This window comes from Balaenoptera borealis, assembly GCF_965194805.1.
Source record: "Balaenoptera borealis genome assembly, chromosome: 1".
Taxonomy (NCBI): Eukaryota; Metazoa; Chordata; class Mammalia; order Artiodactyla; family Balaenopteridae; genus Balaenoptera; species Balaenoptera borealis.
The window spans coordinates 126,231,705-126,257,225 of NC_138860.1; the positions used below are offsets into that span (position 1 = coordinate 126,231,705).

General features: G+C 40.5%; 1 protein-coding gene across 5 annotated transcripts in view; it reads right to left on the reverse strand.

Annotated features, from left to right (window-relative positions):
- Positions 1-25,521, reverse strand: part of LOC309611445 (uncharacterized protein) — a 118,103-nt gene that overhangs the window by 60,359 nt on the left and 32,223 nt on the right. For 2 of the 5 annotated variants that reach the window (XM_082356001.1, XM_082355999.1), the window contains exon 3: positions 25,164-25,233. The exons of 1 other annotated variant lie outside the window; for it this stretch is intronic. In XM_082356001.1, the coding sequence (XP_082212127.1) occupies positions 25,164-25,233 (70 nt within the window). Of the gene's footprint in view, positions 1-489; positions 9,914-13,959; positions 16,203-25,163; positions 25,234-25,521 lie in introns of those variants that run through there. 2 more of the 5 variants (XM_082356000.1, XR_014234530.1) reach the window with 2 other exon arrangements.

A 25,521-nucleotide genomic window follows, 5' to 3' on the forward strand; every position in this document is an offset into this window, starting at 1 on the left:
GCCCGCACGCAGCAATGAAGACCCAATGCAGCCAAATAAATCAATAAAATAATTTTTTTAAAAAAAAGAAGATTGCATAGTGAGAACACTGACCTGTAGCTTCTTTCTTTCTTTTTTTTTTTTCCCCTAGGTAAGAAGTAAATTTATTGAGAGAGATACCACACTCCATAGACAGAGTGTGGGCCATCTTGGAAAAGGAGAGGCCTCACCTGTAGTTTCTTAAAAATTATTCCTCGTTACATCTTTCTTCTGTTCAATTTCCCAGTAATTGTTGGAAGACCAACTCGGCAACCTTTCCTTACGTATTTCTTTGATACTCTACTCTTAAATTATAGCATCAGAGCTCATTATTCCTTTTGCAGTGTGCTGAGATACATCAGTAGACCCCTGGTTATTATTCATTTATTCAGTACACTTTGCTTGAGAACGTACTATGTGCCAGGCAGTGTGTGGTACCAGGATCCAAAAATGGACGAAACAGATCCTTACCTACAAGGTGGTCACCATCTAGCAAGGAGATAGGTAAGTAGATAAATATTTCCTTGATGTGTTCATATTATCAACAATATGAGCAGCTACTGTGTTCCAGGTGTTCATGTTAAGATGCTGGGGATCTGTTCTTCCACCAAAAAAAAAAGAAAAGTATTACTACCCATGTTAAGCAAAGATAAATTCAAAAGAAAAAGAAGTAATTTAAAAATCAGTAGGAAATGAGCATTCTGACATGAGCTATGTGGAAATGAGACAGACTTTGTCTGAGATAGTCCTATGCCTTTGGAAACAGATGAAAAAAACATGAAAAGGGCAGTCAGGAAGACAGAAACAGGAAAGTAAGAAGAGCAATACCCAGGAAGCTCTGCCTGGGGAATTAATAGCTGACAAGGTCTCCATCTGGCTTTGAGAAAGCAGGCCAACCAAGGTCACTGTGTTCTCCTTTGAGATTTTTCCATGAGTTGCATTAATGCCACAAGTTTAGCAGATTATTTACATGACAATCAAGCCTGGGCATTAAGAGTTGGAGATGGAGGGAAATGGTGGTTAGCAGCTGAGTGTAAAATTATCCTAACACTACTATTCTGGTGAGAAGTACCAGCTGCTTTTTGGACACATCTTTTTACCCATTTATTTTTATTCCAACCCAGAACCATTCTTTATGTTCACTAAGCCTTGGGGCTTATATTGACTTCCAATTATTTCACTTGAGTAATACCCTTAATAAGTATAAGCATGAGTCCTTTATTTTCTCTGAAACACTGCCAACTTCAGCTTTCCCCTCAGCAGGCAGAAACTTAATTAACATTTTGTTAATTTCTAGAACTGTTTCAATTTTCCCTTCTCTGGGGTTTCATAGATAAAGAATACAGTAGATGAGGCATAAAAATTAACATGGAACTAATCCAATTCTCAGGATGATTCAGAAAACCTAGACTGTTTTGGGAACTACTGTGTACATGGAGTATTAATTCATATATAACAGGGGAAGGGGAGCCTTGAGATGGCCTTGCAATCCTTCGGTTTACCCTATAGCTCCCACCACCTCTTTAAACTAATCCTGGCCTCTGCTGCCCCAGGAAAGCTTAGACCATAGTTGAAATTCAAATAGGAAGAAAAGAAGTTAATTTTTAGCTTTTAAACTTGCAGAGCTGAGTTCCTGCCATAAGCAATAGACTATTTAATCATCCATCTCTTCCATCCTTCCCCCATCCACAAATGGCGAGAGCAAATAAACCTTTGTGGATTGGAATGGGTGGCAAGAGTTTGGAAAAAAAAGCAAAAAAAAATAGAAATTATATGAGAGTCCTGTTCTTTGCCCTGTCAGTCCAGGGACTTGTGGGATGAAAGGGAGGTGGTTTTCCCTTTAAGCCTAAATATCTGAAACCCCCCAGTACTGACAAAAATGGTGGGCTGCTTGGCAGGGCTGGAAAGAGCCCTGAGTTTCCTCTCAGTCCCTGAGTGGGATAGCAAAGCATCCGAAATTCCTATGCCTCAGACCCCAAGAGAGACACAGAAGTTAGCAGACAGAGAGAACTAAGCCCCAAGGGTCCCACAGTGGAGCTGGCAGAATTCTGAGATAATCCCAAGATTCCCATCCCATTGTGTCTGCCCTGTATTCTCACCTCCCCTTGAGTGTGGGTAACACTTGTGAATATAATGATATTTTACAACTGGGATTATGTTGTTTTATGTAACGAAAGTGAAGGTAATTTGAAGATGTAATTTGGGGGAGATTTTTTTTTACTTTTTATTTTATATTGGAGTATAGTTGATTAACAATGTTGTGTTCGTTTCAGGTGTACAGCAACGTGATTCCGTAATACATATACATGTATATTCTTTTCCAAATTCTTTCCCATTTAGGTTGTTACATAATATTGAGCAGAGTTCCCTGTGCTATACAGTAGGTCCTTGTTGGTTATCCATTTTAACTACAGCAGTGTGTACATGTCAGTCCCAAACTCCCTAACTATCCCTTCCTCCCACCCTTCCCCCCTTGTAACCATAAGTTCATTCTCTAAGTCTGTGAGTCTGTTTCTGTATTGTAAATAAGTTCATTTGTATCATTTCTTTTTAGAGTCCACTTATAAGTGATATCATTCGATATTTCTCTTTCTCTGTCTGACTTACTTCACTCAATATGACAATCTCTAGGTTCATCTATGTTGCTGCAAATGGCATTACTTCATTCTTTTTAATGGCTGAGTAATATTCCATTGTATATATGTACCACATGAAGATGTAATTAAGGTGCCTAGTCTGTTGACTTTGAGTTAATCAAGAGGGAGATTATCCTGGGTGGGCCTGGCCTAATCAGGTGAGTCCTTTAAAAGGCCTTCCTTGTAGGGAGAGACTGGCAGTGAAAGCTTCTTCTATTCATCTTGAAGAAGCAAAAAGCCATGTTTGAGGAGGGCCTGTGAGAGGGCCACATGGCAAGGACCTGGGGGCAGCACTAGATGCTGAGAGTGGACCCTGGCTGGCAGGTACCAAGAAAATGAGGACCTCGGTCATAAAACCACAAGAAAATAAATTCTGCCAACAGCCTGAATGAGCTTAGAAGCAGATGTCTCCCCAGAACCTCCAGGTGAGAATACAGCCTGGCTGACCTCTTGAGTTCAGCCTTGTAAGACACTGAGCAGTGGGCCCAGCTAAACTGTGCCTGGACTTGTGACCCATAGAAATTGTTAGATAATATATGGATCTTGTGCAAACAGGCCACTCAAGATGGCTGTTCTCTTGCTCTCTGTACATCCCCTGCTTGACCAGTGCCTGCCTCACCTACAGCCTACTCACCTGACTGACCTCCCCTCTTAATCATAGAGCCTAATCAGTAACTGCCTTCATGTTTGCCCCCGGCCACAGCCCCAGCTAGTGATCGTTCTAATCTTTAGATCAGAGCGTCTCCACTGTGATGGTTTATCAAAGGGGAGGTGAGGGACATGCCGCTCTGATGGTTTCCCTGGTAATTGATGAGGCAACCTGATGTCAATTCCCCCTAAAACTGGTAACCTTCCTACCCCCAGTAGCGAAGACCGAGACTGCTGCCGTGTCCTGCCTGCTGTCTGCTGTACATGGTGGGGTGTCACTCCAGGACCTCGCTTCAGACGTGTAAGATCCCCTATCCAATAAACCATTGATGTCTCTGTCGCTAACTCCTGGCTCTTTCTTCAGTCTTGGCGGCTGGGCAATTACAGGGCTTGCAGGCCTGCGGGGCTCAGCCCGACACGTGTTATTTTATGCCACTAGGTTTGCGGCCATTTGTTACGCAACAATGAAAAACTAATCACACAGCCAGGAATGAGAGGATGCGGGCTTGGACCGAGAGGCTAAAGACTGGATGGGAAATGGGTAAAAACTCTGTGGATGCTGGCACGGATGGGGTCGCCAAAGGCTCAACAAGATAAGCACTTTCTCAGGGGACAAGAACAAAGACCTAGACACACAGAGCTCTCCCACTTATTTGGGATGGCATTTGCGCCCCTCCCCAAGCCAAGCTTAGCAGCAACTCCAGGGATAAGAAAGCTGTAGAAGGTGCTGTTTGAAACTCCTAAATTTGACTGAGCTTAAACCTGAAATGGGTAAGAAAAATGTCAGAAGTACCTGAGTTTATTTCTAAATGTTGGGAGTAAGATTTCTGCTTTAGACAAGATAGGGGTTCAGGCTAGAAATTTTCAGTTATGGGGGAAGGGAAAGGTTTCATTTTTACACGGTCCAGTTTGTGGCATGTGACATCCATTTCTACCATCTTTCAGGGGAGTTTTGCATCAATGGGCAGAGCCCTCCCAGGGAAACACCGAGTCAAGGGTAAAAATCATCTCTTGTCTCCAACATTGTTACCCACTGTTACCCTGAGGAAATCAGTGTAAAATGAACATTCAGGGCAGCCTTAAAAAGTTACCTCAGAGACTCCCAGGGTAAAATGGCAAAATGAAGCCAGAGCCCAGGCCCTTGCCCACTCCGAAACTAACAAAATGAACAGCAGATGAATGTTAAGAACCAGCGGCGCTCAAAGGAGGGAACGCCACTTCAAGGCAACGTTTGAAATAGTGACTGGACAAAGAGAAATAGAAGATTCCAGGGATCAGGGTATGTCTCCTCCCCCTGCACGCCCTCTCACCCTCACCCATCCCCCACCCCGCACTCCTCAAGCAACCTATGGGAGGAAAGGTGAGGTGACAGAGTCCTGGGGAAAGTTCACTACTGTCTTCAATGAGGCAAGAAGTAAATGGAGAGGGAAAATAGCTGCCAGAGAAATACCAGGGGCCCCGTTGGTATGAGAATCTTCTTCCCCATAAGCTCACCATTTTCTTCTTTCTAGCCAAAAGCAAGCAAGCAAGCAAATGAGGATTCTACTCAAAATAGATAAATATCATCGAAAGAGCTTTAAGAAAGATAAATAATCCAGTAGAAAGATGGATAATATTCACAAACAAATGTCTCAAAAGAGAGGGGACAAAAATTATAAATATGTAAAAAAGATGTTCAGCCTCATTAGTAATCAGTAAAGGCATTAACACCACAGTGAGGTTTTATTTTACACCCAACAGATTGGTAAACACTAAAACGCATGGCAATAACAAGCATGGGTAAGGGTGTGAATAACAAGCATGGGTAAGGGTGGAAAGGAATGGGGATTTTCATAAACTGCCAGGGTGGGTAGAAATTATAAGCCCTGGAAAGCAATTCAGCTTTGTTTTGGATTGGAGGAACTAATACCACATCTGGGTGTGCTGCTCTGATCATTTTACCGAATAACCCTTAGGCTGCTAGTTTTGAGCGGAGCCCAGAATTAAAGCAGTCTCTGCAGCACCCACTACAGAAAACAGTATGGAGTTTCATCAAAAATTTAAAAACAGAACTATCATATGATCCAGTAATTCCACTTCTGAGTATTTATCCAAAGGAACAAAAACACTCATCAAAAAGATTTATGCACCCCATGTTCAATGAAGCATTATTCACAATAGCCAAGATATGGAAGCAACCTAAGTGCCTATAGAAAGACGAATGGATAAAGAAGATGTGCAATATATATATATATATATAAATATTACTCAGCCATAAAAAGAGAATGAAATCTTGCTGTTTGTGACAACATGAATGGACTTTGAGTGCATTATGCTAAGTGAAATAAATCAGACAAAAAAAGACAAATACCACATGATCTCACTTATATGTAGAATCTAAAAAAAATTTTTTTTCATTTAAAAGAAACAAACTATAGATTAGATACAAACAGGTGCCAGAGACAGGAGAAGTTGTGGACAAAAGGTATAAACTTTCAGTTATAAGTGAGTCTTGGGAATGTAATGTACAGCATGGTGACTACAGTTAAACAAAAAGGAAAAAACGTCTCTGCAGGAGGTCCAAGTTTTGATGCACTCCCTCCTTCTATTTACTGCTCATCACCAGTAAATCCAGGGAACTCCAAGTGTCTGTGGTTAATAAAGGCACAGTATGGAGTTGCTGGCAAGCCCTAATAAAAGAATCATGACAAAGACCCCTAGGACCCTCCTCTGCTGGTAACTACTCACCTTTTAAGAAACAGTCCCTTTGGGATCAGCAGATACACACTAGTATATATAAAATAAGCAACGAGGTCCTACTGTATAGCATAGGCAACTATATTCAATATCTTGTAATGAACTATAATAGAAAAGAATCTGAAAAATAATATAGATATAGATACATATGTATAACTGAATCACTTTGCTATACACCAGAAATTAACATAACATTGTAAATCAACTAAACTTCAATTTTTTTTTAATTAAGAAAAAAAAAAAAGAAAGAAACAGCTCTTAACTACTGGGCCAGTTGAGAATAAGTGCTCAACAAGACACCAGCTGCCCGTCATGAACTATTTGATCCAGTTTCAGTTATCTATTGCTGCATAACAAATCATCCCAAAACAGTGGATTAAGTCAACAATCCAGATAACAGAGTTTACTATGCAACAATCAGAAAGGTGAGAGATGCTCAAATGGTGATTTTTTTTAAATAAATAAATAAATGTATTTAAAGAAAAAAAAAGAAAGGAATCAAGGCATGTCACTACAAAAAAAATCAATCAAAGAAGGCAGCAAACGAAGAAAAGGAGGACAAAATAATTACAAGATATACAGAAAACATTTTTAATGGCAATAGTATGTCCTTCCCTATCAATAATTACTGAAAATATAAATGATTGGATTCCCCATTCAAAAGACATAGAGTGGCTGAGTTGATTAAAAATCAAAACAAACAAAAAACAAAAACAAGATCCATCTATATGCTGTCTATTGCTGTCTATAGGAGTCTCACTTTATTTATTTTTTGCATGCTTTTCTTTTTTATTTTTTTCACACACACACACTGTATTTTATTTTTACAAGAGATAAAATAGACTGACACCAAGCATTGTAAATGGATGACCACAACAAAAGCAACAATGATTGCAATTACCAAACACGAAACACACTCATACTATGTCATAATATTGACATTCAGTCCAGTAATCCTCCACTGTAACAGCTCCTTTACTTTGCAGTGAAAATTGATTTGTATATTCTTTGCCTCTGAGCAAATCCCCTGATGATTTTTAATTATGTTCACAGGTTTTAGTAATTAAATTTAATAATTTTAATAATTATTAAAATTAAAAGTGAGTACCTTCTGCCTCACTCTGCAAATAATTTCCAGATTTTTACTGACTTAAATAGTTCTGTCTGTGAACTGTAGGAATGGGAAACCGTATGAATTATAGGAATAAACTGTAGTACAAAATCAGTGAAGTATTACCTATATAAATCCTCACTTTCCCAGAATTACAATACTTGAGAACATTTTGGAACACAGTTATTCTGAAATCATAATGTCAACACCAGTTAGCATTGCTGCTTATTCTCAACTGAATCCTCACTAGGAAACCAACCTGACAAATCTTGGCTGCAGAGAAAGATGGCAAATACCTCTAGTCTCTCCAGTATAACTCTCCCAGCTGCATCTTCCCCCAGACAGTCACAGCAATGGGTCTTCTGAGAGTGCATTTTAAAGGAAAGGAGATGAATAGAATACCACACCAGAACTGAACAAATGACTATTTCCCAGCTCCCACAGATGAGCGATGTGCTCTCTGACATATCAGCATCTGGAGGCACATTCATGCTACCTCTGTACAGCCAGACACTGTCAGACAAGGTGAACAGAACAGCCCAGTTTATATAAACTCTGAACCCTCACAACCACCAAAACAAAATTTTTGGTGAGATTTCCAGTTAAGATTTAGAATACTTAGCCAAGTTTCAAAACTATTCCCAAGCACGGCAGTCCACTAGAATTTCCAGGGTAAAAAAAGTAAGTGGTTCACTGCCGTTTCTCCTATCCCATAAAATCAGCAGAAATTTTGATTACTCTCTAGGTAAATCTTATCCTGCTCTGGGCTACATCCAACAGAAATTACGTAGGAACTCTTTCAAGTCACTAGAATCATTTGAATCATTTGTGCTTCAAGTTAATGAAAGCAAGGTCAAGTTCTCAGCCCTCTGTTGGATCAGGCAGCATCCCTCTGCTCTTTGAACAGTGTTCAACCCTCCAGGGAGCATCCCCCAAGTACTGTCAGAACGAACCTCAGCATCTCACTTCCTTGGTTCCTTGTGTGGTCCCTTTAAGGACCAGAAACATCAATTTGGAACCCGTTCTTCACCATTTGACCCACAACTTACCTTCCCATCCTTGTTATTGTTAAACTACTGATTTCATTCTTGGCTCAGATGTGGGTTCCTTAAACTCTTTGTCTCCCATCCCTCTTCTGGAAGTATAACTGGTCCTATCTCCTTCAAACTCCCAGACCCCTGTACCGTTTCCCCGCTTAGCACCACTATGACAGCACTTACCTCACTGCAGCATCATTGTGGGGCTCCCCTCTACACCAGAAGCCCCATGGCACTGTGGTTTGGTCACTTTGGTGAACTCAGGGCTTAGCATAGGGCCTGACACATGGCAGTTTCTCAATCAGTGTTTTCTGAATGAATGACCTGGCTTCTTGATTATAGCCCTGGATTGCACGTTTCAATTTAGCTTCCAACCACACTTTCTTCCCCACGGTTGGAACCTTTTACTTAAACCCTGGCCTGGACTTCCCTTAGGAGCCCACCACAGCTGCAGAGCCTTCAGACCAAGAGAGTGTGACCGTCTGCTTCTCCCTCCTAGCCACAGCCAGCCTTGTGCCACACAGCAACTTTTCCTCTATCCCAAATGAGAAATAGATGTATCCTTGGACACAAAGGGACTAGGTAGAAGAACACAGAAGAACCAAGCAAATCTATGTCCACTATTTGTAATACAATTCTAAGTAGTCTGCCAAAGACCACATACACAGTTGCGCGCCTACCAAGTGATAGGCACTGTACTATGTTTTACACACGTCCATTCATTTAATCCTGTCAACTCTTTGAGGAAGAGATCATTATCTCCATTCTACACATGAGAAAAGTAAGATTCAAAAGTTTATGTAACTAACCAAAGATGACATAGCTAAGTCAACAGTGGGGTTGGAATTCACACCCAGGTTTGCCCAACTTCAACACTAAGGCCAATGCTATTTCCACTATACTGCTAAGCCATACTATGGTGCTCTTAAAAATTGGGCTCTACGAAGTATATCTAATGCTCTTGAAACAATGAAAAACATCTTCAGATAGAAGACACCAAGACTAAGAAAAGGGTAAAGCTTGGTGCATAAAGAAAAACAAAGTCCTTCGGTCAAAGGAATTTGATGACAGTTAAGATAGACATAGCAATGCAAAATGTTGTAACTATGGATGAATTGAATTAATGATGGTACAACACGTTAATGGATCATAGTAAGATTTAAAATAATTAGGAAAATCAGACTAGACTTCATAAATGAGAATCTCTGATTTTTTTAAACAGCACTATTTGAACAAAGGGAACACTACAGAAGAACCAAGAGTTATTTATAAAATTGTAATAGTTTTTCCCACTCTGCTTTTTCAAGCACACAAACTGTCTCATTACTTGTTGTGAATACCAAATAACCCAGGTCAGAAGTCGGCTAGCACACAAATAACCGTGCAACACAAAATGTTCTCCTACAATCAGATGACTGAACAAGATTAATCAGAGAAAGCATTTTCACTTTCACATAATCTTCGAATACTTACCTAGAGCAAGTATTTAACTATTTCCTTGGTCAGATGACAGATAATCGTACAGACAAAATTTACATGAGGGGAAAAAATGATGTTTTAGAAAAAGCCAGAGTTTTCATATATAAATCTGGGCTCCTCAGACTAGCTCAAAGTCACCTCTGATATGCCTCCTCTCCCAGCACCCCTCCCCAACTGGCTGCCTTGATTTATTGCCACCATTAAAAAAAAAAGTTCACTTACGCAAACATTCCAGCCACACTGACCATCTTTTAGTCTCTCAAACTTGCCAGATCTTTCCCATGTCAAAGCCGTCATTCCATCTGCTTCAGTCTCCCCAATATATCCCTGGCTCAGATACCTCCACATCCTTCAGTCCCAGCCTAAGGGTGTTACTTCCTTGGAGAGGCCTTTCCTGACCACTGGACGTGAAGCCATCTCTCACACCATTTTCTCTTGTGGCACCCATCTCTTTTCCCCCAAAGTACCAGCCAACCTTTAGAAAGATACATTCCCGTGTGAATTTACTTGCTTAACTCTCTCCTTCACTAACTCCATGAGGATAGGAACCTGGGGATTGTGTTCATCAGTGTTTATCCAAGATCTAGCCTAGTGTCCAGTAGTTAATGGGAACTCAAAAATATTTGCTACGTAGTGGATATACAAGTGTCAAATTCAGGGGAGGTGTTTGGGTTATAGATTTGACTTTAAAAATCATTAGCATACTGATGGTATCCAAAGCCACAAGGCTTACATTACAGAAATGTTCCTGAAATGTGTATAAAATATTTGTTTTTGTACATTGTGCTCCTCCCCTCTGCTCTAAGCCCACCGGGGACCACTGATGGATCTCAGGTCCCCTAGATAGGGAAAGCTGTTGCTTCCAGTGCATCTCAGAACAGAGATGACTACAGAGCAGGCCACACATCCTTTCACTGCCCCATCCCTTGATTCTCCACTGTGCTGATAGATCAGACTTTACTCACAGGTTAGGTGGGTAAATAGCCAAAGGAAATTACTACATGGAGGGTGAATGCTCTTAACTATATGGTAAATAAGACTGCCTTTAAAATCCAAGGGAAGGACTTCCCTAGGTGACACAGTGGTTAAGAATCCACCTGCCAGTGCAGGGGACACAGGTTCGAGCCCTGGTCCGGGAAGATCCCACATGCCACAGAGCAACTAAGCCCGTGAGCCACAACTACTGAGCCCACGTGCTGCAACTACTGAAGCCCACGTGCCTAGAGCCCGTGCTCCGCAACAAGAGAAGCCACCACAATGAGAAGCCCGCGCACCGCAACGAAGAGTAGCCCCCACTCCCTGCAACCAGAGAAAGCCCGCTCGCAGCAATGAAGACCCAATGCAGCCATAAATAGATAAATAAATAAATAAATTTATAAAGAAAAAAAAAAGAAGTCCCTATGTATCAGTCTAATTGTCCTTAAGTATTCTGTCTCTTCTCTCTGGAAGACTTTAAGATTTTTCTTTGTCTTTGATCTACAGGTTTTCCACAATGTTTCTAGATATAAATTTGGCTTTATTTATCTTGACCCAGACTGATAGTCACCTTTAATCTGAAGACTTATGTCTTTTTTTTAATTCTAAAAATTGTCAGCCATTTCTTTTCAGATACTGCCTCGTCCCCATTCTATTCTGTTCTTTTTGATCCTATTAGATATATGTATAAACTTTTCAGTCCAATCTCTCTCTCAGATTCAGTATCTCTTCTCTGTATACTGTACTGAGTGATTTTCTCAAATCTATCTTCCAATTTACTAATGTTATATTCTACTATTCCTAATCTACTATTTAACCTAACTATTGAGTTTTCATTCCAATGCTTATTTCCCAAAAGTTCTTAGTTCTTTTTCTAATCTCTCAGTTCATTTTTCATACTCTCCTGTTGTTCTGTGGGCTTTTTCCTTTTTTCTTCGCCTTAAGAAGATTAAATATAATAAGTATTAGGTCTATTTTATCTAGTTCTACTATCTTCAGTTCTTGTGGTGTTACTTCTCCTCCTAGTTGCATCTGCTGCCTTCCTCTCATGGTGATTCCTTTCCTTGTGTGATTTACAATTTTTTTATCTTCAGCAGAGTTGTTTCTCTGGGAGTCCCATGTATGATCTCTGGTTATCTCTGGAGAATAATTTCCATTTGTCTCTACCGGACTTCAGGTTCTATATCAGTGTATATATAAATTTTTAATTTGGCATCCCACAAGAATGATAAATCAGGATGCTACCTCCAGCTTTCCTGGGCTGGTGAGCCACATTTTCCTAATTCCTATTCTATGGATTGGGCAGTCTTACAAGGCTTCTACTTCTATTCATTTATCTCAGTTCCAGAGCCCTACCTTACACAATCCTGAGGCCTCATCTCCTGACTTTGTGTGAGTGTTAAAATTCCAGAAAAATTACATACCTCTACCCTTTATTGTACATACTGTGTGTACGTGTGCACACACACACATGAGCCAGCCTTCTACCCTCCCAACTCCCCAACTATACAATAAACCCTAGGGAGAAAACACTTTTCCAATCCATTTGTTTAATACCTGGCACAGAGCCTATAACAGGTACTCAACAAATATATGATGGACAAATGAATGGATGGATGAAGAGATGAAAGAATGAGTAATACGAATTAATAACAGAATATACAGTCAGACCACCAAGGATAGATTCACCACATCTGCTTAAGAGAAGTGGATATTATTTCTATTTCTAATTTTTTTTAATTTCCTTAAAATAGTGCAGTTTCTATTATGGTAGGGATTTTTCTCTACATTATTACTAAGCTGTCTTTTAATCTTACTCTCAATCTTTTAACAAAGATATCTAATTATATAGAAGTATTCGAGTTTCCCAAAATATGTGCTTTCACTGCCAAGGGCCCCCACAACCAAAAGAAAGAAAGTTTTGTTTAGTATGTAGAAGGTACTCAATAAATATTTATTTATTGAACTTAATCTTTTTTTTCTTAAGATTTAATTTATTTATTTATTTATTTATTTATTTTTGGCTGCATTGGGTCTTTGTTGCTGTGCACGGGCTTTCTCTAGTTGCAGTGAGCGGGGGCTACTCTTCGTTGTGGTGTGTGGGCTTCTCATTGTGGTGGCTTCTCTTGTTGCAGAGCATGGGCTTTAGGTGCACGGGCTTCAGTAGTTGTGGCACATGGGCTCAGTAGTTGCGGCACGTGGGCTCTAGAGCGCAGGCTCAGTAGTTGTTGCTCCGTGGTATGTGGGATCTTCCCTGACCAGGGCTCAAACCCATGTCCCCTGCATTGGCAGGCGGATTCTCAACCACTGTGCCACCAGGGAAGTCCACAAGACACAAATTATTATCTTCTCTTCCTATTCCTTTCCACAATCTCCTTGGACAAAAAATATGTGTGTATGGGGAGAAGAGGGTCTATATATTTCTTACATCATATCCTCCTGCTTCTTGATGTTAATCCTGTTAAGCCTTAACTGTGTACAAGGTGCCTCTCTATATGATGGGGAGCTCTTTATGATCTGAGCTTTCTGGGCTCAGCTAGTGATGTGTGAAATGAGAAATAAAGTAATTAGCAAACCCTCTATCTCTGCAATAGCTGGCTAAGAGGTCAAGAGCTCACCTTCTCCTTCTCTAGGACAATAAACCTCATGGCTCCCTATTAGAGATCTGCCCTTTGCAATAAAATATGACATAAGAGAGAAATTTAAATGCATCCATTTAACATTTGCAAAAATATTAAGCCAAGAACATTTGACAGGTTGGTTTTGAGTTTTGGTTTTTAGGTTCCTTCCCTTTCAGCAATCCTACCTTTTCCTTTTACAATTAATTCTTGAGTACATACACTATCCAAAGCAATCAGAAAGAGAGCCTGCACATGAGTATTCAGGGATGCATTTAGCTTGATTCCAAATCTCCTATCTGAATCCTAGTTCTGTGTCTTTCCCTGAATGGTCCATTAGGTCCTCAGACTCAGCAATAACCAAAATTGAATCCATTCACCTTTCCCCAAAACTAGCTTTGCTTCTTGACTTTCTTCTTTTATCAGCAGTTAAAAAAAAAAGAAAAGAAAAGAAAAAAGAAAAAATGAGTTTAGAACAGCAGTTCCCAACCTTTCCTGGTTCACAGCATCCTTAGTGTCTAGTTAATTTTATCACAGTGCCCCTAGACCAAAAGAAATACTTAATAGTTCCATTCATTAAGCAGCTAGGTCCAAACAAATTTGTAAGTTGTATGTACTCACAACTTAATTATATTTGAAAAGTAATACACATAAAATTTTAAATGATATCTTATTTCTTAACCACATTTACTTAATAATGGTATATATGCACACATTGGGCACCACACAACCTCTGCAATCTTGGAACCAAACTGGACACCACTACCCTCACTTCCTGCTTCACAATCATTTTCATGCGGTACTTGCTTTTCATCACAGCAACCACCAAAAATCCAGCTTTGCAAAGATACAACAGCACCAAAAGTAATGTATCATCATGATACTGACATTGTGACCTACATCAAGCTAGTAGTTCTTGTGATGTCCAGTAGTCACAGAATAAAATTATGTTTCCCTCAAAATTGTAAAATATCCTGCAACAGTCCCTGCGAATTCACTCTGGTGTCCCAGGGCACCTGAGCCACAGTTTGGGGACTGAAGGGTTAGAGTGATAGTTTGGTACATGCTTTGATAGATCATTGCAGTAATGATTCCCATGAATCATGCCTCCTGTATCCATGTTCTCAAGCCAATATGACTTGCTTTCGCCAATGGGACATTAGTAAATGTGACACAGGCTGAGGCTTGAAAAATATATGTACTTTGGGGTTTTCCTTCTCTTGCTGCTGGAAAACCTTCTGCTGCCATATGACACACTCAGGCTGTCCCCCGTGGGATAAAAGACCTGGTGGAGAGAGGGCCTAGTCATCCCAGCCATCCCAGACATGTGAGTGAGGCCAACCTAGACCATTCAACTCAAGCCAAGATGACCCAGACTGAAAGAGCTGCCCACTGACCCACAGAATCATAGAACATAGTGAAACATTTTTTGTTTTAAACCATTATGTTTTGGGTGTTTTTTAGGCAGCCAAACTAAATGATAGGATGTTAAAACAATTGCACTTTATACTTTAGGCAATGGAAAATCAATGAGAATTTCTTAATTAAGTTGAATAGAGTTATTAAATACATGAATGCTTGATCATTCAATTATCCCCTTAAAATTCTTTTAGAAAAAACTCCTGATTTCCAGTCATAGCCTCAGGAACAGATCCTGAAGTTCATAAACATTTCATTGCCAATGAGATTAGAAAATTGACTTCATTTGTTTGAACCACAGTTCCTAAAATTATAAGTGATCACTAATCTATAAGGAAGCCTGATTGTAAAGGAAAATGTGAATTTTAACTTGGTTGTCAAAAAGGTGACTAGAAACCTTGATGCAAAGTATAAGAATAGCCCCTTCAACCAGAGGTCAGACTACTGACTACTATAACTAAGTGGCCGAAACCCAGCTGCAAACTCAGAACCAATGGAAATGGCCTCACAGTGGCAGAAATGTCTGCCACAAGATACTGAGTCTTGCTTCTAATCAGAGCCATTCCCAACCAAATGCTATTTCAATATAGCAGGGTCTCAACCAGAACGCACAGATTGTCAGATGGAACAGCTGTCAGCAGGGAAAGTAGGCCAATCATCTAAAAAAACACAGGCATGGCCTTGAAAGTACAACCAGGAGCTGCTCTTTGGGACTACATGTTTCAATGTGCTCAGAGAACATCACCATTCAACAGCACAATAAAACATGTTCTTTATAAGAATGAGACCGCATCATCAAGAAAATATTGAATGCTTGTGGAAATAAATTGAAAGCCCTTCAGTAAGATTTCCACTAAAAATGATGAAGAAGGGGGCTTCCCTGGTGGCGCAGTGGTTGAGAATCTGCCTGCCAATGCAGGGGACACGGGTTCGAGCCCTGGTCTGGGAAGATCCCACATGCTGCGGAGCAACTAGGCCCGTGAGCCACAACTACTGAGCCTGCGCGCCTGGAGCCTGTGCTCCGCAACAAGAGAGGCCGCGATAGTGAGAGGCCCGCGCACCGCGATGAAGAGTGGCCCCCGTTTTTCGCAACTAGAGAAAGCCCTCGCACAGAAATGAAGACCCAACACAGCCAAAAATATAAATAAATAAATTTTTTTTTAAAAATGATGAAGAAAAATAGTATGAGTTCTTAAGGTAGTAAATGCTAGTTATCTAGAAACTTCACTTGTGTGGAAAATTCCATTCCCCAGGAGCCATTGCGAATGATGCTTTTGGCATCTCCATGAATTAGAGGTAACTCTGTGTACCAGCTCACCCCGAGCTTGTTAGTATCTACGCTTTTATTCTCTTGAGTGGGAGAATTCTCCCAACCCTCAACGGCCCCAGGATGGCTGAGGCACTGCCTCTCCTCAGACATCAATCCTGCTTCCTGGGAAGAAGACCACGTGGGACACTGGAGGAAGAGGATGACCATCGCCTCATTTGGGCCCACAGGTGAGCTCCTTTCTGACCAGGTGAGGCTCTGCAGAAAAGAGAGAGGGATGGAGTCAGTAGCCACAGATCACAAGGGGGCCGGTCCTGTGCAAGAATCCATGTAAAGAGGTGTCCAGCAGAGAAAAGCTGACCCAATTCCAGGTGTACTGCCTGTGGCCAAGACCCTGCTCCCCCCACCAAGGAAACAGACAAAAGAAGAAGGGAAAGCACACACCAGTCACCATGAGCACCGGAAACACAGCGGTGAAAACAGCCTATACAGAAGCAAACACGTATTTAACCCATTTTGTGTAGTTACGGAAGCTTTAGAAAATATGGATGAGGAAAGAAAGAGAGAGGAAAAGAACAGACTATGTACATATATAATAAGTGTGTTCATACGCAGAATGCTATATTAGAATCTTTTCTTCAGGTATCAATATGTGCATCAATGAATTGTTTTGAATTGCTGCATCATATCCAATTTTGTTGACACATCTTTCTAATCAAGCCCATGTTTTTGAATATCCAAATTCTATTTTGCCGTTGTTGTTATTCTTGGGGGTGTCAGGAAGCCCCAGTTCAAGGCTAACTGAGCAATAGAGAGGAGACTGACAAGTGGAAATCAAAACATCAGCCTTATTTCTGATAAAAGTTGGATAAAGGACATGGATCAGGTATGCAGCCCACTGAGATTCCTAACGCGGTAGCTGGAATCAAACAGAATTTCCCAAACATGCACAGACAGAGCTGGAAAACCGCGGGCCTCCCCAGTGGAGGGAGGCCTTTCCCATAAAAGCTCCACCTGCAAGAAGCTGATGAGAGCGCATGCTCTCCACAGGCAGACATCCCAAATCGCCTAAAAATAGTCAACGCTACTATCCAATTGCAGAGAAAGACGATATACACTCCCAACAGCGATGGATCAAAGTGCTCTTTCTTCACATCCTTTTCTACTGTGACAGGTTCAAATGGTATCTCACTGTTGTTCGGTTTGCATTTCTCCATATGCAAATTTTTCTATATATATATTGGCCATTTTTATTTCTTCTTTACTGACTGCTTTGATATGCCCTTTGCCCGTTTCTCTAGTGAGATCTTCATATTCTTATTCATTTGTAAGATGCAAAAATATTTAAGCAAGTCACTCTTCTTAATCTTAGAATTGTGATGCATGGGGTAGCAGTTAAAATCATAAGCCTGACAAAGCACGACATTGATGTTGAGAGTGATCGTTTCCATATTTATTAAAACTTTTACTTATGCCAAAACAGGAACCTATTTGAAGAAGAGATGGGTTTTTGGAAAAGGTCAAGTTCTATTGCCCACAGAAGTGCTTAGATTTAATATCTTCTGATATTAAGTCCATGCACTGACATTTTTAATCCAAATTTTAAGAAACTTGATTATTGATCCAGAAGTGTCTAATGTGAAAAAATCCTTATGGATGTACCTTATTTCATCACATATTCAATACATGGAAATTTGAAATTTTGGAGAAAAATGTAACTACTTGTTCTCTTTATTAAAAGTGCCATCAGTGGGCTTCCCTGGTGGCGCAGTGGTTGAGAATCTGCCTGCTAATGCAGGGGACACGGGTTCGAGCCCTGGTCTGGGAAGATCCCACATACCATGGAGCAACTGGGCCCGTGAGCCACAATTACTGAGCCTGCGCGTCTGGAGCCTGTGCTCCGCAACAAGAGAGGCCACGATAGTGAGAGGCCCGCGCACCGCGATGAAGAGATGGCCCCCACTTGCCACAACTAGAGAAAGCCCTCGCACAGAAACGAAGACCCAACACAGCCATAAATAAATAAATAAATAAATAAATAAATAAATAAATAAATAAATAAATAAAAGTGCCATCAGAAACTTCAGGTGTAAACTACTGACTGAGGCAAGGTGCGCCGTCTAAATGATTGAACTCATACAGACGTTATAGAACAAACTGATAGTTCCAGGATGTTGCTCCATAACTTGCCAAGAATAGCTACTTTATATTTTTAGGTATTACCATTGACCACTGACAAACAGAATACTCTTCAAAGAACTTTTATGGATTATTCAATAATATTTTTATAAAAGGTCTTAAAGCAATGGATATTGAACAACTGCTAGTAAACAATGCTTTCACCAAAATGTCTTTAGCTATTCTTTCTATTAAGAGAATAACCAAATCACTAAATTTCAGAATTCTAGAATTCCTGCTATTACGCTTTGTCCCAAAATCTTCCCTCCATCATCCTTATATTTCTCCATAAAGTATAAAAATGCCTGTTAGAGCCCTTATCATTCATCACCATTCATTAATTCAACAGACATTTTTAAGAACCTGCTAACAAACATTCTTAAGAACTTAGCTATATTTGGAGCTAAGGATAAAGACAGGTAAAACAGTTTCTACCCTCAAGGAAAACATGGTCTATAGCTTACATAATGGGGGAGATAGGCAAGTAACAGAAAAAGAGAATTCACTGTGGTATAATCAAGCACTGACTGCTGAGACAGCCCAATGGAGCAGCTACTAATCAAGTCTGAGGGAAGCAGAGGAGGCTTCCAGGAGGAAGTGATGAGTCACTGAGTCCTGGAGAATGAGCAGATTCTATCCAGGGGAAGAAAACGAGGGTAATTCGGGGGGCTGGTATAAAGGCACAGAGGCAGGATGGGTCACAACGTGGAGAACTTCTATAAGGAGTTTAGCTGAAGCATAGAGTTGGGGTAGGGACAGACAATGGTGAGAGACTGCACTACAGAAGGAATATTCCATCTTTACCTCTCAATGGATGCTGACAGAAATTGATGACAAAAAGAGTATTCATACCCTCCTCCTCCATTTCACAGTTAAAGAAACAAGCCCAGTGAGATTAAGTGACTTGCCCAAGGTCACATATTTCTCAAATTACTAAGATAAAATTCCAATTTAGAAATTCTGATTCCAGAGCTTAGACTCATCAGCTAGTCATGAATGGATTTTATGCTGTGCTAAGGAATTAAAATTTTACCTTGAGAAGGTCACGGGAGGCCAAGGATTTTAGGCAGGAGAATGACATGGTCAGCTGTACTTTTTAAAAGGAAGGCCCAGGTTACTGGGGGGGAATAAATGGGGCTACATGTGATATGGAACTACTACATACAGTTCTGCAAGTTGTATCCTCTACAACCTAGGGAGGGTCGTGAAATGTGGTCTGTGAATGGCACCCTGGAGTGGTGCAGTTCTCGACCTACATGGCCAGATTGAGTGTAATTACAAGTAAGGAGGCTAATACAGTACTTCAGACATGAAACATAGGAAGGGTTGTGCTAAAGAAGGGCAATAGCAGAGAAAGGAAGGGGTCATAATGCAGAAATAATGATGTAGAATCAACAGGATTTGGTGGCTGGTTGGATGAAGATGGTGATACAGAGAGAGCAGTCAAAGAGAAAAGGGTTTTATCTTGTGTGGGTCTGGCTAAGTCGGAACCACATTTTAGAATCGCCTTCCCTATTTGGTTTGGGGTTAGATTTGGTTCTAGGTTAGAAACTTGCACAAGATTTGGGAAGTGAAAGGAAGCAACAGCCCTTATGCTCTGAAGATCGTCATGGTTAGAGGTAAGATGAGGCAGACACAGAGAAATGGCAGATGCCAGCCTGCCCTCACCCTCCTTCTCCACTCTGCAGCCTCTTCCACCTCCAGGGCCAGCAGCTCTACCCATCTGCATGCCCCGCTGACCAACAGCAACCAGTGACCAGAGGCTGGAATGCAAATTCACAGAGGCAGTTGCTAGGACCAGGTGACAGCCTTGCACAGACCTCTACACCTGCCCCCTTAGGGGTCCCTCTCAGCAGACTCCCCTCAAGCTCTGACTTGCCCACTGTGCCAGTGCTTCAGGAGGACTACTTAGTGACTTCCCTGATTCACCAACTCTCCTTTCTGGACCCCTCTTTCTCCAGGTTCAGTTCCTGATCCCAGCAGTTTCTTTTGCAGCAATTTGAAAAAATGAATCTAAAATTCATATAGATCTGCAAAAGATGTGTAATAGTCAAAACAGCTTTGAAAATGAACAAAATTGGAGGATTTACACCAGCTGATTTCAACACTTATTATAAAGGAATCTATAACAGAGCTGTAAAGATGGACACCCAAATTTTACAGGGGCAAAACATTTGGTAAAATTGTTGTCTGAGATGACTTGGAAAGCAGGCCACATGCCTAGTGAGGCCGTAGCTCTGGGCAAAGTGATTGGCAAGAGAATAACCGGGCTCACTTTCTTTGTACTGCAACAAAGCATTATAAGAAATGAGCTCAGGAAATAAGTGGCCAGTTTGCAAGCAGAAATTGAGGGTCCAGAAATTGGATGCCTGACTAGAAAAGCTGTATGATAGCTGTTAGACCCCGAACACAAAAGCCTATTAAAATCCAGCTTTGCTGCTGCCATTGGGCTAACCGAAGTTACTTGTGGTGGGGTTTGAGGGCGATGGCCCTGACTGAAGGGGTATGACAGCATCTCCCGCTGTCCCTGACACCACTGTGAGGCCTCTGTCCACTCAACATCATGAGAGGAAACACACTCCTGATGCAAAGAAATTTGGATCAGAGAAAACATATTCCAGGGCCACACCAGTCCTCCAGGAACTGCAGGCAGTGAGGCTGCCTCAGCCTCCCAAAATGCCCGAGCAACAAGATGGACGGGAGAAGGGCCTTGCCTTCATTCTGGAGATGTTTGCATCCGGATAAACTCCATGCCTAAAGGATGTGCTGAAAATCCAAGCTCCAGAAATATGTGGAATGTTTCTTGGAACTGGGCTTCTAACAACTTTCAACAGTGCAAACAAAAGCATTGTAAATCAGGCTTTTCTGAGAAAAAGGTGCTCAAAGATTCAGTAAGCTTGGTTACTAGTATTCTTAGCAGGATTTTCTGTTCTTTCATTCTCAGTCACTTTATTACAACTTCATCTTTTTAAGTCCTACTTTGGATTATTCAAGCTTCTCAGAAGTACTTTGGATTATTAGAATTACAGACTTCATTTTGAAATTGCTTTCCATAGGCTCAAAAAATCTTATTATAGTAGTGCCTTCTTTCATCCTGCTTTTTAAATCCAAGGGTCACTGGTGTATGCTCTTAGAAGAATTATGTCAGTTTTACTGAATTTTGTTCCCATATCAGTTTTGGTTTCATTACCTTATTTGCTTCAGGGAGTTTAATAATATAATTAGCTAGATTCTTGGGATATTACTGTCTTTATTCTACCTCATTTTATAGCTTTTGGGTATTTTTGGAAATCTGAGAACTTTCAGGTAGGTTTTGGTGAATACTTTTTACACAGCCAAGTTACAGAGTGACTTATTTAGATGTGGATGATATTTGTTCAGTATATCAAGATGAATTTCAGAAAATTATTCTTCCCATCAGTCAGCATGTTTTTCTGAAGAGTGCATTCATTGCCTTATGCTTTTACAGAGAGAATATATGTCCAATGTGCAGAACTGTGATTTCAGACCATAGAAACAGATGGAAAGATGGGGCTGCCTCATCATACCTTCAAATACAATTAAGTCCGATGAACTATTAAAACCACAAAAAACTAATTTCACTTGGTTACAATGACTATTAGTAAATCCATTCAGATGGATTTCAGTACTAAAAATTAAGAAAAATGTTTCCAAACACTTTTAGAACACCAGAACAAGATTTAAGCATGTTTTAATTCTTTTAATTTAAATGAGTGAAAGAACACTGTTTTTGAAAATATAATAGTCAACCTAATGTATATGTCAACAATATTTCTTCAATCCTAATTACTTGACATATGATTGAGAGGTAAAATTGTAAATGTGTTTTCTTGTTAATTTTACCAAAAACAGCAACTGGATAACTAGCTATAACTAGTTGTTTTAGAGGAATTTGGGTATTCTTTTCTGACATTGTTTCAGAATAAAGAATATTTTTCATAATATTTTAAGATATATCTTTATCCAAAGTCTCAAAAATTTCTTAATTTTCATAAAATTTGTATTTTTAAATGAAAGTTCCATATGCTATATTTTACCTGTAACCATTAGATTTTCTAAGTGCATATTAATTTACTGAGGATGATATATTTTAATATCGTATTACTCTTTGTAATATGATTAACAATCAATAAGAATTAATCATTTAAATTATTCCAAAAACCTCAGTGTTGTTACAAAGTTACATTAATGGTGTGGCCACCACCCAAACCTATTGTCCTCAAGGTAACCACCATTAAACTGAGAAAGAAGGGCATGGGAGCAAAGAAGCAAATAAGACTTGAGAACAACATCTAGGCAAAACTTTGAATATATTTACTGGCACATGGAACTGACTAGAAGCTAACAGATCAAAAACCTTCTAAATTTCTGGGTGAACTGTACTGCCAAATAAACATGATCTCAACCTGAAAAAGCCTTTGCCTGTTTGAACATTAAAGCAATCTCAGGACCTCATGTTTGCACAAGCAGAAAGCAGGCTGTGAAAGTTGTACAGCCCTCATGAAGAATAAACTCCCAAATGTCCTCTTCAGGTGCAGCCATGGAATATAGGACATGGAAGACCCACCCAGAGGATGGACCAAGTAGACAAGGGAGTTCCAAGAGGAAAGCAGAATCAGAATCTAAACAAGCACCTTCCCCACCCACAGGGCAGGAGACCTTCCTGAACCTGCCCAGCAGGATATCATGTGTACCAGCAACTAATAACTGTCTTCCATTCTTTTGTTTTCCAAGAGAGTTTTTATTGTAGTTATCCCTTCTCTGATCCACCGTACATTGAGCGGGAGAAGGGATGAACAACTTATCTTTTTATTCACAGATCTCCACAAAGAGCCCCATCCAGACACCACAGACATCATCTGAAGATCCTAAACTTTGTACTGCTACATTGACTTCATGTGCCTTGGGGTTGCCTCCTGTGGAAAAAGAAGGTGTTCTACAAAAGGAAGAAAGAATAGAATAGGAAATTTGTGACCAGAAGGAAAGACTGTGGAGGGTACTGGTTAGTAAGTCACCAAAAACTATTTCCTTTTTCTACTGGGCACACTGCTAGATTACGCTTCCCAGTCTCCCTTATGGCTAGACATGGCCCTGTGTCAGTTCTGACCAATGAAACGTGACATCTGTTGCTTCAGGCCTGGTCCATTTAGCTCTTGACTCATGACCCTACATGGCCTTTCCCTTCCAGCTGGCTAGACTGGAGATGACTAGGACAACCTTGAGAGTCATGACGTGAAGATGGAGCAGCCACAGGATAGAGGAAACCTATCTCCCTGAAACATGTGGAGAAAGGCCACCCTCCAGGAGTGATTGTATTGTACTATTATCTGAGCAAAACATAAATATTCTTTAATCATACTAAGTCCCTGAGGTTTAGGAGTTTATCTGTTACAGTCACTAATGTATGCACAGCAGAGGGAACAGCACAGGCAAAGATAGGATTGAAACAGATGACATAGCCTGAGGAGGGTAAGGAGTTCCCTCTGGCTGAAATGTAGACACCAGTGGGTGAGCTGTAGAAGGTGAGCTTAAAAGGGTTGGCTAGAGTAAATGCTGCCAGTAATCTGCCTTTTCTGAAGCAATTCAGAATCCAAATCTTTTACACACTGTTGCCCCCCAAAATTGAGAACATGAAATGTGATCACCAAGCTGACAACAGCTTTTGCAGTCTGTTAAAGCTACAACTCATACCAAAATGGATCCTGCTGAATTCAGTAAGAAAATCAAGAATCAATAACCTTGAGAGGAAAAAGTCAATTTTTAAATCTTTATGAAACTGCGTGTGTGTGCTCACACATGCACGCGCACACACACACATGCACGTGTGTGGTGTGTTTTCAGGTAATGAATGATATTCATGCAACAAAACTTGAGGTTGGCTTCAATTAATGCCACATTTTCCAAGCTCCTTCCATGTGGCAAGTGTCCTACTAGGTGTCTATGATAGGAAGATAAATAAGTGACTTACCAGGACTTGGAATCACTCACAGACTAATACAATTGGTAGGCACGTAAACAGATTAACCAGGATACATGAGGACACATGCTATTATAAAAATAGGACCCACTAGAACTACAAGGGTTAGGGAAGAATCATGGGCAACTGAACTTCCTTAGCCTGATACTGAAGATGCTTCCTGATCGGACCCAACCTACCTTTGCAGCCTGAAATATCACTACGTTTCTTCACACAATTAGTTGCTCTCATACCCATCCTCCACTTTTCCACCTCCATGCCTTGCCTTCTGCCTCAAATTCTCTCTGACCCATTGCTGGCCACTGTTTAAGGTGTTAATAAGATTCCACTCATGAAATCTTCCCTGGTCCCAGTGGGATGGACTCTCCCTTCTCCCATCAGCTCTCTCTGCCTCTCAGTAAGTTACCACTCTCTGCTGTGCATAATAGCTATTTTCTGACTTCCTGGTCTTGTCTGTGGAAACTAAACTGTAAACCCCCTGAGGACCAGGAATGTTTCTATTCCTTTTTTAAATTCCCAGTACCAGGTATAGCACTTTGTATGTACCTAGTGAATGTTCAATAGGTATTTTCTGAATATTAAAATTTTAAACCCAAAACTCACTCCCTGCTGACTCTACACACACCAGTAGTCACTGTACTCTTTGGTCCAGAGCTTAAATGTTGGGTGATATATGATGTTTTCTCATGGGAGGAGGGCAATTTTGTAAGAGGATTCAGTGATAATGAACAAGAAAATAAAAATAGTGCCTCCTTATTTCACAAAAATTAAGACAGTTCAATAGACAATAGCTTACTGATTAGAAAGATTGAAAGTAAACTTTACTGCAAAAAAAATCTTTTCTGGAAGAATCTCTATTAACTTGTAAAATATCATGTTCAGGAGGAGCTTCAAGATGGCAGAAGAGTAACACGTGGAGATCACCTTCCTCCCCGCAAATACATCAGAAATACATTTACATGTGGAACAACTCCTACAGAACAGCTACTGAACGCTGGCAGAAGACCTCAGACCTCCCAAAAGGCAAGAAACTCCCCACGTACCTGGGGAACAGACACCCTCAGGCGACCTACACGCAGAGGTGGGGCCAAATCCAAAGCTGAAACCCAGGAGCTGTGCGAACAAAGAAGAGAAAGTGAAATTTCTCCCAGCAGCCTCAGGAGCAGCAGATTAAATTTCCACAGTCAACTTGATGTACCCTGCATCTGTGGAATACCTGAATACACAACAAATCATCCCAAAGTGAGGAGGTGGACTTTGGGAGCACTGATAGATATTTTTTTTTTCCCTTTTTCTCTTTTTGTGAGTGTGTATGTGTATGCTTCCGTGTGTGATTTTGTATGTATAGCTTTGCTTTTACCAATTGTCCTAGGGTTCTGTCTGTCTGTTTTTTGTTGTTGT